A 19,869-nucleotide genomic window follows, 5' to 3' on the forward strand; every position below is an offset into this window, starting at 1 on the left:
TACTCACATGTTGCTTTAAATGTTGCTCTAACTTGTATTACATGTAACAATTTGAAATGTAATCTGAATTAGTAGGTTCAATAAAGACAGATATTTTTGATAGGAAAAATTATTTGAAATTCTATGATGTTTATACGTCTTCCAAGTGTTCTTATGTTCATTCCATTCAGTCCCTCTTCCAAAGAAAGGTTGCACACACTTTGTGGGAGGAAGGGATGTCAGAGGGGGAATGATAGAAAATCAGTAAATTAATGAACTCAGTGTTCACTGTTAATAATGGTTCTGAAAATACATCAGAGAAACAGAAATTTTTAGGCTTTGAAATGTCAGTAGTAATGAAATTGAGAAAAATAAATATTGAAAAAAAGGAAACATTTGTCTAATTTAGGTCTTAATGATTGATTTGGGCTTATGGGCTGAAGGAGATTGATAAGAGGTCAGTGAATGCTAAAAGCACAAGATGTAGAGTCAGGATCTTAATTCATATTGCAGTGTGACTTTGCTTCTCTGAACGATAGTTAAAAAAATAACAAAGAATTCCTTAATCTCTAGCATTGAGTAGAAGACCATGAATAACTGCATTAAATTTTAGCTAGTAAAAATTCTCTAATAGAATTAAGACACCACAATGTTGGACCTGTACAGTAAATCTAGATCAGAATGTGAATTTTATTCAAAATTTTTGTATAGTGATCTCAGTTGACTTATAGCTCACTTTTGCCTATCAACTCTCTGCTTGAAGAAAATATATATAAAATAGATATGTGTATGTACATACACATACACACATGCACACAAGTAAAATATACTAGTGAGAGTTTTGAAAATTTGAAATAGTTTACAAACCTTTGGTCTGTTTCATTTCTTTAGTCCTAACCCATATTTTACACCATTATTCTCTGTGTCTATGTTCTCAGAAGATCCAAGAATATGTTGACTTGGTGTGGATGATCTTGTTCACTTCTCCGTTAACTTTTGATATTCTTTTGTAATCTTCAACAGATGCTGGTGCATAAATTGCAATTTTCCTCTTCATAGTCTCTTAGCTTAATCTCAGAATAAGCACATATCACATGAGACCATGGTTCTTTGTTGTTCTTGGATGCAGAATAAAACTGATTCCACTAATTCCTTCATTACCTCTATAAATAGAACTGGTGAGCTGTCCTTTTGTCATTTAAGTGAGGGTATGTATGTGTATTTGTGTGTGTGTGTGTGTGTGTGTGTGTGTGTGTATGTATGTTTTAGGAACAGCAGTTAGGCAATATAGACTGTTTAAAAACTGTGTGACTCTCAGAGTTCTCTGCCATTCCATCTTATTGACTGCAGATACAGAAGAGAGTCATCCTGGATAAAACGGCTACACAAATGAAAAGGGTCTTGGATTTGGAATCAGAGAACCTGGATTCCAATCCTGGTTTTGCTGCTTACTGCTTATGTGACATTAGCAAACACTTAAGTTCTCTGTGCCTCAATTTTTTTTTATCTGTAAAAGGCCTCTAAATTTCCCATGTAGCTCATTAAGCTTTAAAACCTGTGATCCTTTGATTCTGTAATTCTAAAATTAAAGCTCAATTTTAATTTTTCTATTTCATGGAAAACCATGACCAAAGAATTTATTACCTAATGTCCAAAGTGCTTGTGATGAGTCTCTCTGTACTTAAGTAGACTAATCCTCATGTAGAATTTAGTTTGTCATCATTACCATATATTTAAGCCTTTTACACTTGAGGTAACCAACCATAGTTTGTATTCTACTAACATAGACTTCAAGAATCTGAGGTACCTTGAAAATGCCATTGAACTAATTGCATTTGCCTTCAGAACATTAAAAACCTATTTAGTGAAGTATGCTCTGGCATCAAAAAGAAAAAAGAGAGAACACTCAGAATGTAGACACAAATTTCGCAGACACTGATGTGTAACTGAAGAGGGGTCTTACTGAGGTGTACTCTGGTCCAAAATACAAAGCTTGGAGAGACAAGTGAATAGTGAGTGTCCAGGGTTCAGAATTTCATACTAGGACAGCAGCCAGCCAACAATTGGGAAAATTGCACAGTTCTAACAATAATACCAAACTGACAGCAATATTTTTTTCATTGATAAATTATATACTAAGAATGAGAGGCAACATAGGGCCAGGCCAAGTGCTACCCTAAGTCACCCTGTAATATTAAAAACACAAGCAGGTCTTCTTGAGATATTAAAGGTAAGAAGGTCCCTTAACCAGGTGAGTAGATGTACAGTAGAGGATCAAAGGAAAAATATGTGATTAGCATGAGTAGAAAGAGTTCCCATACCAGTGAAGTCATGACTCCATCTAAGTATCCACTTTGAGAAGCAAAGATCTGGAAAACAAATGCAAATAAGTGCCATATAATCTGTTACCCTCCATAAAAGTCCTGCTCTCATGCCTCATTGGCATGATTCTTGGCACCTTCTCTGCACTTTTCCACTGCTACATTGCCATCACTTTACAAATGGGCATAGTACCTGTTTTCAGGCTTTTGAAGGGCTGTCTTAGGTGTGAATCTAGGGGATTAAACTTGTTCTGCTTAGACCTGAAGGCAGCACCAAGAACTATGGGTAGAAATTATAGAGATAAGCTTCATCTTGATGTAAAGAAAATTTTTATAGTTAGAGCTATCTGGTAGTAGAAAGGGCTATGCACACTCAAACTCCTGTGTTCTTTTGAGGTTTTTGTTTGAATTCATTAGGGAAATTGTAGTGGCCAAGGATTTGTTAGAGTAGAATGCCTTTGAGCTCCCCTGCAAAACCAAGGTTTAGGGATTCCTAGCCAATGAAAAATAGTATTAGAGGAATCACTGAAGTAAACTCTAGGTAACTTGTCTCTAGCTTCTCTCAAAGACAGATTCTTCACTGTTATTCTCTACTTTCCCCATAATTTTTTTTGCTTGATTCTTGATGTTGAATTAGACTTTTTAATTCCCTCTATTTGAAAAGAAATTATTTGATGTTTTTCTTCAGTGCTTTATAAGGTTAAAAAAAACCTTTTAGAAGTCATTTTCAAAATCTGTTCCTACATAATAAAATATTTGAACAGTCTTAAAGTTTCTTATAATAGGCTTTCAACAAAAATGAATATTTAAAATTTGCAAGTACTATTGTTGAGATTCTCCTTTAGTGAAAAAGATTTAAATTGTGATGCTTCAGTTTGACAAGTGAGTCCTTTTCACATATAAGTGATGATATTATCCTGTTTAATTACCTTTCTTCTTTTAGTCTATAACTGGATTAGCACAGAAACATTCCAGTCATATCTCATTAAAATCCCTTTATTTCTCATATACATATATGTGTGTATATGCATGCACACATATATGTATATTTTTTAAAATAAATTTCAGATTTTCCTTCTAACTGTTTCAGATGAGCCAGACCTTAGGTGAATAGAGAGATGTGCTTTGATTATGTTGTTTTTACTTCAAGAGCTGGCTAACATGACATCAATAGCCAAAGATGTGTGGTCCAGGCTGATAGCCAACCTGGCTTACTGCCATCACAAGTTGTAAGACTACACAAATGACTAAAACTTCACTTGCCTTCTTAAAATTTTCATCTCTCAAAGACAAGTGCTTTATCTGTGACCTAATCTTACCATAAGATGGTACTGCATATGAATGTGTTCTGAACACATTACAACTGAACATACAACACAGGATATTATGTTTGTTTTCAAGAGGTTACCATAAGGTTTTTCAAGTAGCATGGGCTAGTAGATAGAATGCTGTAATTCAAATCAGAAAGCTTAAGATCAAATCTCTTCTCCGACATTTACCAGCTGGGTAATGAAAAGAGCTATTTAAACCCCTGGACACTCGGTTTCCACATCTGTAAAATGGGATGAGTAATACTTAAGACTACATAACCAATTCATTTGTTCCATTAATATTTATTAAGTACCTACTATATTTCAGGAACTGTGCTAGGTGCTAGAAATTAAACAGTCGGCTCCCTCATGAAGTTTACATTCTATAGGGAGGAAACAGCAAATGTATAGATCAGTACATACAAAATATAAACTAGAAAACGTTCAAGGAAAGATTACTAAAAACTGGGGGAAATCAGGACATGCCTTCTATTGATAACGTTTGAACCTAACCTCAAAGAGAGTTTGGGAATCCAAGAGGCCAATGGTAGAAAAGAGAGATTTCTCTGGATGAAGGATAACCTGTATAGAGGAACACATGCAGGAAATGAAATGTCCTGGATGGGGAACAGTAGGGAGAGTAAATGAAGGGAACTCATGGGAACGTAGTCTAAAAAAGATAGGTTGAAGAATAGATTGTGAAGGGTTTTATCACCAAACCTAAGAGTTGGTATTTTATTCTAGAGGCAGTTAGAAGCCATGGAAGCTTCTTGAGGTGGGCAGTGCGAATCCCCTAGTCTCTTAATCCAGAACCACAAAGATGATGATAAAGTTAATTGGGTAATAGTATTTAAAGATTGCAACTCTCCAAACAAGAGACTTCCTTAATCCTTTTCCTTCTAAAGTGAAAAATAAAGATTCCCCTAACAAAGAAACCCTCAAAATAATTACAACCAACCCCTAAAATAGCTTGTCTCCTTTAAAAAAAAAGTACCAACATGGCTGATAATTGGAGTGTCCTACCTTCCTTTTCATAATGGGTGGAGAGACTGCTGAAGTCATTATAGCACCAGTGTGATATTCCCAGCACCCATGGAGGCCATAAATTTTCTGGAGCCAAATCCTCATAGTAACAAAGACATCTATACACAATAACAATGCAGAGGGCAACACCAGCTCCCCAGCCTTCCCCCTGCAAGGCTTCCCACAAACCAACTCCCTTAAACAAATCACAAACAACCTCTTTCACTCACACTAGACAGCTGCCTGCTTCCTTCCCAGCTCTGATTAGACTCTTAACTAATCTCCTCTCAGCTCTGCTCTAGCCCCATCTCTTCCTGTTGTAAACTCCTCCTACCACAGGTTCCATGTGATTCAGACTCATGTGACTCAGGCAGGTCACATGGGCCTATTAATGAATGAGAAAGATCTTCCAATTTAAATTATCAAATTCAGCAGCAACCTGTCCAGATTAGAAGGCATGAGGAACAAAGTCAGAGTCTTCTGCTCATGCTCTGACTGTAGCAGTGCTGGTGCAAGTATAATATTTTAGCTCTGGGCAGTTCATTCAGTTTTATTCTCTCACCATGCATAGATACCCCAGTCATGGGGCATGTCATGTCATGATGGGACTTTGGTGTCAAGTTTATGGCCTTTGATACTCAGGAGAGGTGATTCTCTGGTTCAGTAAAGGTAAGTATTTCTCAATAAGGAGAGGCAGAAGTAGTGAGGTCCCTGAGGGACTGAAAAAGCTCTCAAAGAAATACCTTGAAGGTTTCATTGTTGGTCACCCCATTTGTCACTGTTCCTAGATAATCCGTAGAAGCTGACTGCTTGATCTATGTCCACTAGTAACTGTAGCTTCTGGATTATGGCCCACTTTGTGCTCATTCTGTAAATTCCATCTTCATTCCAAGTTCCCTTACCTGCATTGGCAATGGAGAACCAGGAAACGTTGTACACAGGTGAAAGGTGATTATTTTTATGTCTCATTATGAACCTAAGTGGAGAAAAGAATAACTTAAGGTTTTCATTTTCCATTTTGATATGCCATTTCTGTTTCTGTTGGCTCCCCCAAAGTTCCCCCCACTGGATATACTCAGTTCATTTTAACCAACATTATCTTTGATAAGTGAAAGGCTTTTAAGATACAATGTAGACTTTAGATGAAGCACGAGCCAGTATGTCATGGAGCTTAACAGTTTATAGCATGCTCTTCTGAACCCTTTAAGGTTGATATTCACTCAGGCTTCTATCTTTGGCCTTCCTCTGCCCTTCTTCAACATTCAGACTCCAAGCTCTTACCCATTTCAGTTATGCCTTCTAGACTGAGGTTTCAAACTCAGCCTACTAAAGAGCAATCTTAATCTCTTTCCCAGGACCTTGCTTCTCCGACTAACTTCATCTATTCCCATCAACTATGAATGAATTTAAAGTAGTGTTTCTACTAAAATTATTTTGAACTCTTCAAATACAATTAAATAACATTTACTAAAATACTCTAATAATCAAATGATTTCATCATTGTGCTTGTTCTTTCCACCAATTCACATTACAACCCATATGGTTTTCATGAATTGCTGTGTTTCCCCCACCCCATTACCTGGTAGTCAACCTTCTGAAGATGATACTTGTATTTTTATATACTTTATAAATATTTAATTATCTAGCATAATACGTGTGCTTTTTTTAATCAAATTCTTTATAATATATTGAGGGACAATATTTCCATTAAAAAATTAAAAACTAGTAGAGACAAACTGTTGTATTTTAAATTCCAAGTATGCATAACTTAATTAATGGCCTGCTATTGAACTGTGGTTTTAAAAATAGGCAGCATTGCTTAGTTCTTTTCACTTCACAGGGTTACTATTTAGAATTGAGAGCTATGTACAGTATCTCTCTCTATATATATGTATATGTACATATATATATAAAACCATAAATTATGTATGTATATATATCTTATCTACCCATATATTTATAAACACATACGCATGCTGATATATATATACAATATAAACGTGTATAGAAATACACAAACATGCATATACATACATAATACATACACAAGATACACATATACCTACATGTATATACACACACATAGTTAAACGGGAGTTTAAGAAAGTTTTGTGATATGTACACACACAGACACACAAAACCTTTGTTGATTACAGCTCAAATGATTGTGTGAGCTTGGAGTGGGGAAGTTTCTCCCTACTCTCAAAGAACCATTTCCGCTGTATTCTTCAGTACGCTCCAGTGTCCAGTGAGCTTTTCTTTGCCTTCTAGAGTCAGAAGATCATTATGATGTGGTATGAACAATAATTTACCAGGAACATGCTAACAAAATTTAATATAGAAATATGTAATTTTATACTCTGAATTCATTCAGCAGCACCTCTAACAACAAATCCCCTAATAAGCCTCTAGTCAACTTTAGAATAAAAGCCATTGCCTTGAACGTAGCCTGTTTCTGGGAGGAAAATATGATTTTTGATAACCTGCTTATGAAGCAGTTCCAACAGAAACTACTTTCCATTTAAGGTTATTCTGTGGCTGCACTTATATAAAAAGCAGTGCTCTGAAATGAATCAATTGGATCTAGTTACTCTTTAGTGTACAGCAACACAAACACTAATGAGATAGATTTCATTAAGAGACAGTTGATTTGTGAGTGAGTTAAAGACCTCTCTCAGTTTGAAATTGCTTGTTTCATTTTGGCATTTGGTCTTTTTTTCCCCGTACCCTTAACCATTCGGACCCCTGTGTTGTCTTTGATATTGCTATGGTAACCCTGAAGGCTGATGGAATTCCCTCAATCTCTTTTCACAGAGGGTGATGAGACAGGAGTGATGGATAGTCTGCTGGAAGCCTTGCAGTCAGGTGCTGCTTTCCGAGACCGAAGAAAAAGGACACCAAGGCCTAAAGGTGAACATTATACTTGTTTCATGTTAGTTTCTAGGGAATTAGAACATAAAAGAATTTTTAAAAATTATTTCTTTAAAAAATGCATCATGAATTCACTGCTCTGGGCTGTTAAGAAGTTCTACCATTTTGTTTAATCCTTTCCTTTCAATGACACGTCATAGATGCTCATTCCTGTTGGCTGATGCCAATACCATTTACAAATCTATACACTGAACTTAGCATAGGCTTATTGGCATGACAAAATTAAGTTATAGAACCATATGTATCTTATCTTTTTGGAGCTCATAGTATAAAAATTAAATGGGAAGTAAAAGTCACAACGTTCTCCACGGAGTCAAGTATTTCACTGGTAGTGTAGCATTGCCTGGCTTTCAGAAACAATCTGAGGAGAAAATAATCTAGGTTATACAGTTACCCTTTTTGAGGAACAGATTGTAATATTAAGTTACTTTTGTTTCTATTTTTTTAATAGATATCCGACAAAGTCTCAGTCCAGTCTCACAGAGGCCTGTCCTGAAAGCTTGTAACCATGGTAATCAACAATATTTATGAGTTGAATATTCTTCTTACCTACTTTTATAGTGTTGATATATGATTTCAATAGGCTGCATTGATATTCCCGAGTTTCTGCTATATTAAAGAGTGAAAATATATAGTTGATACCTATACAATTAAGGATCGTGTTAGGATCCCATTCCTTCATAGTTACTGAGAGATGGTTTCTTATATTGTATTGTCATTCGCTGGATTATAAAGAAGGAGGTATTGAGTTCATTGTTTGCAGAAGCAATGACAAGACAGACAAGATAGCTGCTGTTCAAAGGTTCTTTTCCAAAACTATAAGTCCTCATTGAATTATGTTTTAAATGGGTGGAAAAGTGGAATATCTCATTTGAAGGTATAAATTAAAATATTGAATTAGAGATCTTTTTCCTTCAATCTATTTCTTGCTGTTAGTCATTATTCTTTGAAACAATTCAACCAGTGTCTTGACAGAGCTATAAATAGCATTAAGGTTCATAATAAGCTGTTGTAGAAAGATATTGAAGCCAGTACAATGACTGTAAAGGAGATATGTTGAAAATCAACATTAAAAAATAAAGGAAGCCAGATCCCATATTAAACATTGTTTTTGCTTAATGCTGCCAAAGGCTGGACCACGAATATAATTTCTAACTCACCTTTTGTCGGAGTACTCTTTCAATTAATTTGCTTTCCCTCCCCCCATCCCCCTTTTTGGCTTTCTGTGACATAAATGGTAGATCTAGATAAATTCTCTGGTACTTTGCTACAAGTGTGATATCACTTACTTTCAGATATTTGCTGATTGGCTAACAAAGTCATGTAGTCTAATCCGTACTCCCTTTTCACTTAAATGTCTCCTTTTTACATGGAGAATAATATTAGAATCCTTAGTTTGAGCAGGTTTAAATCTGCGGTGCTTTATTTGTTAGTTTATAAGTTCAACCAATTATTTTGATTCCTATGAAGAGTTACTGAATGACAGAACTTGTACTTTTCAAGGCAGAAACTGAAACAGAGTGAGCTTGTTGGGAAGGAAGAACATGCACCTTCCTTAATACCATCTGAATTACAACTGACCATTGTTGAAGTAGATCGTGTTATGAAATTGAATTTTTATGAAAGTGAATATCATGATACAAATGTTGTTTTAGACATGCTAATCCTGCACAAATGTGAAGGATGAATTGGAGGTAGACATCGCTAGTGCAAGTTGGGTGAGTAGAAGAATTGAAGATAGAGGTCAGGACTATAGACATAATATGGTTGTCATTTACATACATACATATATATACACACACACACACACACACACACACACACACACACACACACACACACACGCGCGCGCGCGCGCGCGCGCACGCTCACACACACACAAATGACAGCTGGAGCCATGATAAATTTTCTAAGAAAGAGAATATAGAGGATGAGAAAAAGAGACAGACATAGTAGTTAGAGATATAGGAAGACTCCATGCATTTTCATTGGCTGGCCCCTAAGGTGGGAATTTTCTCCCCCCTCAGATCTGTGTCCTAGTTTCCTTGGCTTCCTTCAATTCAAATCCAGCCTTCTGCAAGAAGCTTTTGCAAGTCCCTTTCCATTATAGTGCCTTCTCTTTGTCCTTAACCCCTATTCTATCCTCTGTATATCTTTTTTGTAAGTAGTTGCTTGCATATTGATATCCTTATTAGATTGTGAGCTTCTTGAGAGAGGGACTGCCCTTTTGCTTTTCTTTAATATCCCCAGTGCCACAGTATGTCACATAGTAGGTGCTTAATAAATGCTTGCTGACTTGATAGAAGATAACATTATAATGTGAGCCAATGGCATTTCATATATATTTTAACATCCTGGAAATTTAAGTAGGAGAGAGTTTATTAAAGTAGAGTTTAAATGCTATGGAAGAAATCAAGGTGAATAAGTCATATAAGAGTTAACTTAACATGAGTATATTGACAATTATGTGTAATACTGAGCATATTAAGTTAAACATTTGATCCCATTTATAAGCATGGTAGTAAATATGTTAAACAGTGTTGACATTTAATTTCATCTTTCTTTGATCCTCAAAACTCTTAGGCTTCTAAGCTAATGGCATTTTTATTGGTGCTTTGAATTTTTACTTTCATTAGGAAATTATTCTCGTCAACCCTAACTTATACCCCTTTGTAATATTTGTTGTCACTAAAAATTTGAACTGATGTTCTCATCTAAGTTCATTGTTCCTTGTCCTTTTTATTATATTTTTATACTTTACCACTCGCAATAAACTATATATTAATCATCTTTGTATTCTTTGCAGTGCCTCTTGCAGTATATCACATAATTTTTTTGAACTTAATAAATGGGCAGTTCAAACACCTACTTCTGAAGCATGACTTTAGAATTTGTGACCCCTAAATTGGTCGTTTCTCTTTTAATTAAAACCCCAGAAACAACTCTCTGTTCCCCCCACCTAAATGAATAGTGAATAATAAGGTATTATTTCAGAAGCTATAATATGCCTCTTTGATTATAATATCCATATGGAATAAAAATATAAGAATAATTTGAATGCTTTTCTCCTATTTAAGTAAATTCTTAATCTGTTTACTAACCTACTTTTATTGTATCCCTTATATTTAAGCTTGCAGAACTCTTCAGTTTTATTTGAAAATCCAGATATTCTTGCCATCTTGAATTTTGAAGGGTCAATGGTGAAGTTAACTAACTAACTCCTCTACTTATGTTTCAATGTTGTAAACCTGGAAAGATACTGAAAGTGAGGGAAAGCATCAGTATTAGTGATATGAATAGATGAGATCTTTTCTTTCTGCTTCTGTAAAGAAAAAAACCCAAAATTATATTAATAGGCAAGAGCACAATAGTATCTTTGCCCTACAACTTGTTTCCCAACCCAATAGAATATGCCTTTAAGATGAAAGTATAAACTTGGTCCCATTTATGGAACTGAAAGCTACCATAAGGAATCTCTGTTAAGCCAGAGCTATTTATCACTCATCACTTATTATCCCCAACTTATATCCACTAAGGAACTTTAATGTCAGTAAAACTAACTACTGATAGTAACTTTTAAATGGATTTTTTTTCATTCTAAATGTGACCTCTTTTTAAGCATAGTTAACTTATCAAATACTTTGAACAAGGAAATCTTTGTATTTCCCTCCAAACGTATGTTTTCTCTCTCCCTAAATTAATTTGCTTAGTTAAGGACATATTTTATCTTTTTCAAAATGAGATTATTCCTTCTGAATAGTTATAGCTTTAACAGTTACTTGTTCAAGAAATAGAAAACAGTTTGAATCATTTTACATTTTATTCAGTCATCTGTCTCTTGTATTTACCATGTATTTATGCAAAAGAAAGAATTGGCTCAGTAGTATTCCAACTTGGGTAAAGAAGCCCTGTGGGTATACAAGGCAGTTCTTCCTTTTCTAATTTGTAGTCAGTGCATGAGAACCTTTTGGCACAGTTACTATCAAAGACACTCTCAAGCATGAACTGGTTACAAATTGGGCTTCAAATTGTTTTAAAAGGACATTTATACAGGGAGAAGGAAGTGTCCTTCATTAAGTAAACTTTCAAACCCATATACTGAAGGGTTAGAATGAATTGAATGAAAGGAGATAGAGAACTAATGTGTCATTGAATTCCTTTCTTAGAAGACTTTATAACTGATCTATTTGAGAAAAACATCTCTAGGCTTCCATGGTTGACTGAAGTATTGTTTTTGTTTTGCTTTTTAAATTTTCACAGTAGCCTATTTTAAATCTTTACCTTTTCCTTCCATTGTGCCTGACTTCATAACTTATGGGAGTTGGAAGCTAGAGAGAGTTTCTTCATAAAATATACTGAAGAGGTGACTTTGTTTTTGTTGTGATAGGTTCTTTCTACTCATAAGACATAGAAAGAAAAGTATATTACATTTCCATAGAGTTAGAAATTATTTCAGATATTCATCAAGTGTGACTGTCTTCCTCCAGCCTAAACTATTTAAGACAGATTTTGTCTATTTTCCTTACAAAAAGAGATTCTTTATCCCTATTTGATAAATGAATTTCTTCCTTATATGTGGTTAAACTCCAGGCTCTTGGAATCATAGTATTCCTTAAGGCTCCAACTTGGAAAACTGAACATGAGTTTGTAGTAAAGCAGATTTAGGAGAAATGAAAATAAAAATATGGTTATCTTTGCCTCCGTTAATTAGATCAGAATTTGACAACTGTCAAGCAGGCTTGAATGTTTTTAGAAGTTCTCAGGACTCACAAAGTTACCTTATTTCTGATCCATTCATTCCCAGTCAATAAAGAAATATATTAGGGTTATTTTCATAAATAATGAAATTTAAAGGAATAAAGACATGACCAGTGATGCAATAAGAATTTATTAATTTTCCATTCTGATACGAGACCATGCTCTGTTAGAGTTAGTACAAGTAAAACAGACTACTTTTCTGTTTAAAAAGAAGTTGTAATCTAGCTGGGAAGACAAAAGATACCGGAAACATTTTGACAATAATTTCAAAGCAGTTATTCATATGGTATTTGCTATAGTAGAAAAGGAGTTGAATTGCTGTAATTGTTCTTGTATTCTTTTGCCAGAATTCTGTACTACCAAGTGAGGTGGTTGATACTGTTGGGTTAGCTGCTGCTGTTATTATTATAGCTAGACGTGTCCTGTCTCTTAAAGTTTGCAAAGTGCTTTTTCCATCTGAGACGAAACAACTGTGAAATATCCCCATACACAGATAGTTAAATAACATGCCCAGTGACATAGAGCAATAAACACAGGAAATAGGATTTGAACTCAGGTTTCTATGTCCACTATTGTGGTTTCATTTCAGATACTAGATTGCAGTTCCACTGGATTTCTTTGGTTTACTATATGCATTATTTATATTGATTTGCCAACTTTTTTTTTCACTTTTCAATTTTCTCTTCTTTGATCACATGCTTTCCATCTCTCCCCACCAGTTTCAAATTCACTCCAAGTTTCTTATTTCCAATAACTTTTCTGTTGATTAAAAACTTAAACCTAAAATAAACATATATAAAGAAGCACTTTGTAGCTCTGAAGCACTGTATAATTCAAGGTTATTTTTGGTATCAAGTTGTAATGATTACTGTTTATGCTTTATAGTTGGTGACATAAAGAGCTCGCAGACATAAGAAGATAGACAAAAGTTGTCTTGTGGAAAGTACTGTGTGAACCCTAATTCAGATACTCTATGTTTGATCCGTCGTTGTCATCGTCATCATCATCATCATCATCAATGTCATCAATATTTTAAGAGTTGGCAGCAGTATTACAAAAATAGTAGTCTCCATACTGCTTACCTTTTAAGAAAATAGCAATTTGAACTAACCATTAAAAAAACTCTTTGTGATTTAGATGTAATTAAAACTTCATTGATCAAATCCTCCAAATTTCTGGTTTTATAGTTTTTAAGCCATTACACTTTTTAAATTTTTTTTCCCTCTTCGTTAGGCAATAAGATTTCTTTGGGTCTGCTGTTTTTGTATTTTTGTATCTTAGATAATGCTATTCAAAGCTCATTCCTCTCCCTCTCACCCTGCTTTTTTTCAGATAAATTGCATCTCTCAAATTAGTATTATATTCATTCCTCCAATAAATAAATGTTGGCCTAGCACAGAGGCAGCTCTCCAACTCTTGTTTAAAAAAAAACTATTAAAATATCAATAACAGCATTAAACAAACTAGGCTTTTATGAGTAAATCTCGTGTCTAGCAACAGTAAAAAAAAATCAATTCCCTATGTACTTTATGATATCCTGGCCATCTTTTACCTCTATCATTCAGTCTGTCATCTCTTAGTTTCCTATTTTAAATTAAGGCCTCAAAATAAGTGTTTTATTCTAACTAAGAAATCTGTAGTGCTATTTACAGCACCCTCCCTGGGCTACTTCTCTCACTTGTACAGGCTACTCATAGGTTGAATCCCCCAAAAAGGTGGCTGTTATCTATCTTGAGTTCTAGGGGATAACTTTATAAGTGACTATTTCTATTCAGGAGCCCCAGGTGATATGCTTCCCATTAACAATCAACCAGTAGAATCAAGTAGCTCTTAGGAAAGGGTTTTACTAAGTTTGCATAGCAACAGCAGTAGTTAGAAACATCCACTATAAATCCAGGCCTCACTTTTATACAAATATATAGTGTACATGGGACTAAAACTTAGAGTACAGCAGATGTAGTGTACAGATGTGGTACAGAATTAATAGTAATTCACAACTTCTTCTATTATATGACCTAGAAGTCCTTTTTCTCTTCACAGGATCCTCATGCTGGATTCTTAGGGTCTACATCTCTGCATAGCCTGACTCTTAAATTTCTAGGTGTCACATTCCTTGAATCTGCTTACTTCTTCTGGTAACTGTAACACCATATCTGTCTCTTTGGACTGAATATCTCTCTGTTGGCCAACATGGCCAATAACAAGGGGAAAAGAGAAAACCCTCTCCATGAATACATGTTGGGGTCTCTTCCACAGCTACTTCCTACTTTTGACCCATATAAGTTTTGATGCCCTGCAGCTCCTCAGGAGAATGGTTAATTGTTTCTCTTAGTCAATTGCATATTTCCTTTCTTGACCTGATTAGAGAGGTGAGATTTGAACTCAAGACTTCCACATTCCAAGTCCAATATTACATATGCCATGACAAGTTGCTCTTAACTATTATAAGTATGATATATACATATACATAAATTAAAAATGAAAATAAAAGTTTTCATATATAATGAATATATCAAAACTCTTTTATGTGAAAGTTGCTCACATTTATAAATTCATATAAAAGGAAGTAAAACATGCAAAATTGTTTACTTTTTCCCTTTTTCTCTTGAGAAACATATTTTTTTTCCTTATTACCTTTTAAATAGATTTTGTGGATCAATGAGATAACACATAAAAGAACTTTCAGCTCTTTGGAAGACAGATACTATATAAATCAAATCTTTTGTTGTCTGTAGTACAAGAATAATAATCCCTAGCAATAAATACTGGATGTTTTTGTGTCTGATCTGTTGAATCAAGCCTAGCACAATTCAGGTCCCTATAAATTCTCAATACTCTCCATACTGAAGAATAATATTCTAGGAATAGAGAACATGTAGATAATGTGATCCTTTCCCTTTGGGGTCCATCTAAAACTTCAAGTTTACTGTAACCATGCCACCTGGGGCATTAAGTTCACAAAAGAATTGATACAAATATGTTAATGATAACTTATTTATATGTTATTTTCATAGTGTAATGAGGACAATTTAAGACTATTGACTGAAGCCAAAATCAAAGTGGAGAATAGCCAAGAGCGTACCAATCTTCTCTGATTAATAGTGTAGGGCATTAATAATATAAAATTCATTATTTAGTTTGTTAAGGTTCTAAAATCCAGAATTAACTAAAAATTTGTAAGCTTTGATAGAATTCTTTTTCTATATTCATTTTACAAGGTTTAGCAGGGTCAGGAAATGAAATGGTTTGAATGTTTACCTGTTCTCCTTCCTACCTCACCATCCTTTTTATATTCATCCACTGGTGAGCCAAAGAAGGTCTCAAATGGACCGCATTAATACCTAGGAGACAGGAATAAAACCAATTATTTCACTGTTATAGGGAACTTCTAGAAAAGAAATCTCTTTCTACTAATTCAGGACCATAACTTTTATATCTTGTAGGCTTAGAGAGTTGCCTATAGCCCTGAGAGATTTAATTTCTTGCCAAGGTCCATAGCCAGTATGTGTCAGAAGCTAGACTTGAAGATAAGTCTTCTTGGTTTTGAGGCTCTCTATTCTGCCTTGATATTTCTATAGTCATCCAGCTGGAAATTATGTATGGAAATTTGCAAAATTGACTTTCCCCTTTTTCTGATTCTTCCTGGTGCCAGATTGACCAATAAATAAGCTTATATTAAATGATGATGAGTGGGTGGGGAGAAGGAAGAGCACATATCTACCTAGCATTTCCTGTTTTTACCTCACACCATCCACCTGCCTATAATTTAATAGGTAACCAGTGCCTGCAATTTATAAATCCATATTTTCGTGCTAGCTTTTGACTGGCATGTTTCTAAAGTCATGTCTGACTCTTAGTGACCCCTTTTGGAGTTTTCTTGGCAAAGATGCTGGAGTGGTTTGCCAGTAAGTGTCTGAGGCTGGATTTGAACTCAAGAAGATTCTTCCTGATTCCAGGCCCAGTGCTCTATCCACTTGCGCCACCTAGCCACCCCAGGTTTTGACTACATTTTACACTGGAAAAATGTATACATAGTAGGAACATAATAAATTGGCTGATAGATGGAAGAAAATAGCTATAATGTTTATTAGCACTGGTACTGGAATAAATAGTAATGATCAATAAGTACTGTATGTATCATTTAACTAATCTTGCTTGCAGTGTGCTTTTACTACTCAAAGCTCTCTTTGGCTAATTAATCTGAGTAACTGACATACACTGATTTCTGTAATAGAAATCCACAGAATATATGAAATGAATAAATGAATACTAAATTTTACTCAAGAGAAGAAAAAATGCATATTCACTTAATATATACATCTGCTTTATTAATCACTTTCACATTCTGTTGTAGCAGCCTCAGGGTTAAAAGATGCTGGCAATTTTGTTTTATTTTGAAATGTGATAATTAGGCCTATTAAATTATATGTGCATATTTTTCCATTATAACACTTCCTGCAGCACAAAACTGCCTAATACAATATGCAAATAAAAAACAAAATTCTTATTTACTACCATATCCATGTTAAAAGTTGGACTACTAAATACTGTAGTGTATCTAGATTTAAATGATCTCAAAAAAATGAAAATGTTCAGAGCAACATTTGATTTATAACTCAATACTGACATTAAATCAAAATGCTGTATAACTTCCAAGTCTGGATATGCAATTTAGCTAAGGCTCTCGTTTTAAATCCTTCTTAATGCTTCTATTATAATACTATAGTTAAACCAGAAAGTCCTCAAGTTTTATGTGTGAGGAAGCATGAACAATATTTTATGATTGATATTTTATCATCTGGTAAGAGACCTAGTTTCCTAATTGCACTATAGATGATAGTCTTCCCCTGTCCCAAAGAAGGGAAGAGGAGGATAAAAAAATCCTTTAATTTAGAGTGATCCATCATCGGGCAACCAACCACTCAAAAGCTAACATTCTTAAATGCTCTCAAATGTCCAGTATGAGAAATAAATGAAGGACATGATGCGTTAAGGGATTTCCAGTTGAGTCTCTCAGGGTAGAGCAGACTGCTACAAGTGAGAGCTTTGGGGATCACTGCTGTTTTTGTTTCCTGCCTAATCAGTCTTCAGGCTTAGATCTCAGCTTTAAATCTGGTCTTTCTTATTTTGCCAGTCATTGATTGAGAGGTATATACAGTTAGTTATTATCTACTAAGTTAACTTGGTTTCTGTTAATGATGATTGCCATAAGATCATCATATTAAAAACTAATTTTGTGAACCTTCACTACAAATGAATTTCCTTTCCTTATCCTTTTCCCTAAAAAAGTGAAGCAAAAATGGACTTTTATGGACTGAGTCCTAGAGTCAAGCATATTTAGCACTAGTACAGAGTTTTGAAGGATAGGAACTTTGGGAACTATTTTTACTAACATGAAGGATTTTTTGAAAATTGTTCAACTTTCATCACCTTACATGTCATGTGTATGAGTGGAACTGGTTATGTATGTATCATTCATAAATTAGGACTATCCCCAATAAAACAAGTAATTTTTCTGTCTTGATAACATTGTAATTAAAAGATTATTTTACTATACAAATAGCAGTATGCTACCTAAACCCTTTAGGCCCCTGTTTCATCCTTTGTAAACGAGGAATAATATTTGCACTCTCCCACTCACAGACTTATTATAAAGATTTTATAAAATGTCAGTAAAGTGCTTTGTGCACTTTAAAATGTTAAATATACATACATATGTATGTGTATATGGCCAAGCATATGCAACGCTCTATTTATTTCTGTTATCATTATCGTGGTCATCATACCCATTTTTTCATCTGAGACTCATGGCTCACTTATTTGGATTATCTAGCTGTCTGATCTTGGTTAAGTTGCTTAACCTTTATGTGGCTCAATTTCTTTATCAGTAGAATAAGGAGGATGAATTATCTACCCCTAAGGTTGCTCCCCACTATGATTCTCTATTGTCAATGTCTGTGGTAAAAGATCTATTCAGGTGTGCAAGATGGCATGCCTGTACTGTGATGGGCATATCCACATGCAACTGGGCAGGTTATATAATATACATGACCACAATGCATCTCTAGTGCCACATTAAAATCATGTATTTCGGGAATGTATTACTAGGTCATACGTTCACCAATGTCTCATGCTATTTAGGTAACCCTGAAGCCATAGGTCACAAGTTCTGGCAGAGCTTACCAGGATGGAAAGGGTTCATGGGTTGACCCCGTGATAGACTGTGTATTTGTTATCAGAATATTCCTTTCTTGGTTAAAACATGTTCAGTCTGAAAGCAGAGTTTCAGTGGGGTACAAATAGGATCTGAAGTGGTATGTTTGTAGTTTCTTATAGCATAATATTCTTTTACATTCTTTTTACGTTTTCATTTACATTCAGATTATATTACATTTTATATTGACAGTTTGTTTAGCCATTCTCAAGTTTATAGGCATCTACTTTATTTCTGGTCCTTTGCTTCCATAAAAAGTTCTGCTATAAATATTTTTATTTCTATGGAGCTTTTCTTTTTGTTGATCTTATTATATACGTCTAAGAGTGGAATCTCTCACAGAATTGAAAAATTTTAGCTACTTTATTTGAATAATTCCAAATTATTTTTCAGAATAGTTGTACCAATTCACATACAAGCTCCATCAACAATTTAAGTTGTGCCTTCATGAAGCTAATAAGTTAGAATGAAAAATCGAAGCCACCAAGTTATTTTTTTCATGATGCTGAGCAAATAACTTGACTGCTTTTTTGTCCCACTAAGTTTTCTATTTTGATAAATTCTTTCCTTGTTTAGACATAGGTCTTTCTCTGCAACCTTATAGACATCATTATGGAATGATGGTGAGTCTCTCTTCTCAAAGACGGTGTCAGCAGAGCACAAGTTCTAGCTTTTGCCAACTTGGTAATTAATATTACTGTACTGTGATCTTAAAGACATATCAAGATACAGTATTGTCTAGTTTCTGTCTTCCTATTAGGTGGAAGCCTAAACACATATGTACTATCATTTATGTTATCCTAGAGCCTCATTTTCATTAATCATGGACCAAAAGAAGCCAATGATTATTGAATGAGATGTAAACTCATGTACTATAATATCCTAATAGAGAAATTATATTGAAATGCTTCAGGCAGCACATTCAAACTCCACATACAGTTCAAGAGTCACTTAATGGCTAAGATGCTCATCTGAACAATCACTAGGCAGAACCCTCTAACGTAGTTTGTTCATTCAGTTTTTTTAAATTCTTCAGGATAACCCATTTCACAATGTCTGTGGTAACTTCTTGCTGTTTGAGCACCTTTAAATTAATTTTAGCAAACTCAGGCAGATTTTTACTTCCTATAGCCATTTCACTATCAGATAATGAGTTATCAGTAGATTCCTCCTTGGTAAAATTGTACTTTAGTGCTTTCCTCTCTAATTTTATTCATTTTTGTTACCTTTGTTTAGAACATGTAGAGAAATTTTCAAACTGAAAATTTGGAGCCAAAAATGGGTGCAACATGTTAATAAAGCTCTGACCAAAATTCAATACAATATGAAAATT

At 34.5% G+C, this 19,869-nt stretch overlaps 1 protein-coding gene across 1 annotated transcript in view; it reads left to right on the plus strand.

Annotated features, from left to right (window-relative positions):
• The window catches only part of DIAPH3 (diaphanous related formin 3), a 464,308-nt gene that overhangs the window by 330,974 nt on the left and 113,465 nt on the right, over positions 1–19,869 (plus strand). The window contains exons 26-27 of the mRNA XM_072617071.1: positions 7,448–7,543; positions 8,016–8,075. Coding sequence (XP_072473172.1) covers positions 7,448–7,543; positions 8,016–8,075 — 156 coding nt within the window. The remainder of the gene's footprint in view (positions 1–7,447; positions 7,544–8,015; positions 8,076–19,869) is intronic.

This window comes from Notamacropus eugenii, chromosome 6, assembly GCF_028372415.1.
Source record: "Notamacropus eugenii isolate mMacEug1 chromosome 6, mMacEug1.pri_v2, whole genome shotgun sequence".
Taxonomy (NCBI): Eukaryota; Metazoa; Chordata; class Mammalia; order Diprotodontia; family Macropodidae; genus Notamacropus; species Notamacropus eugenii.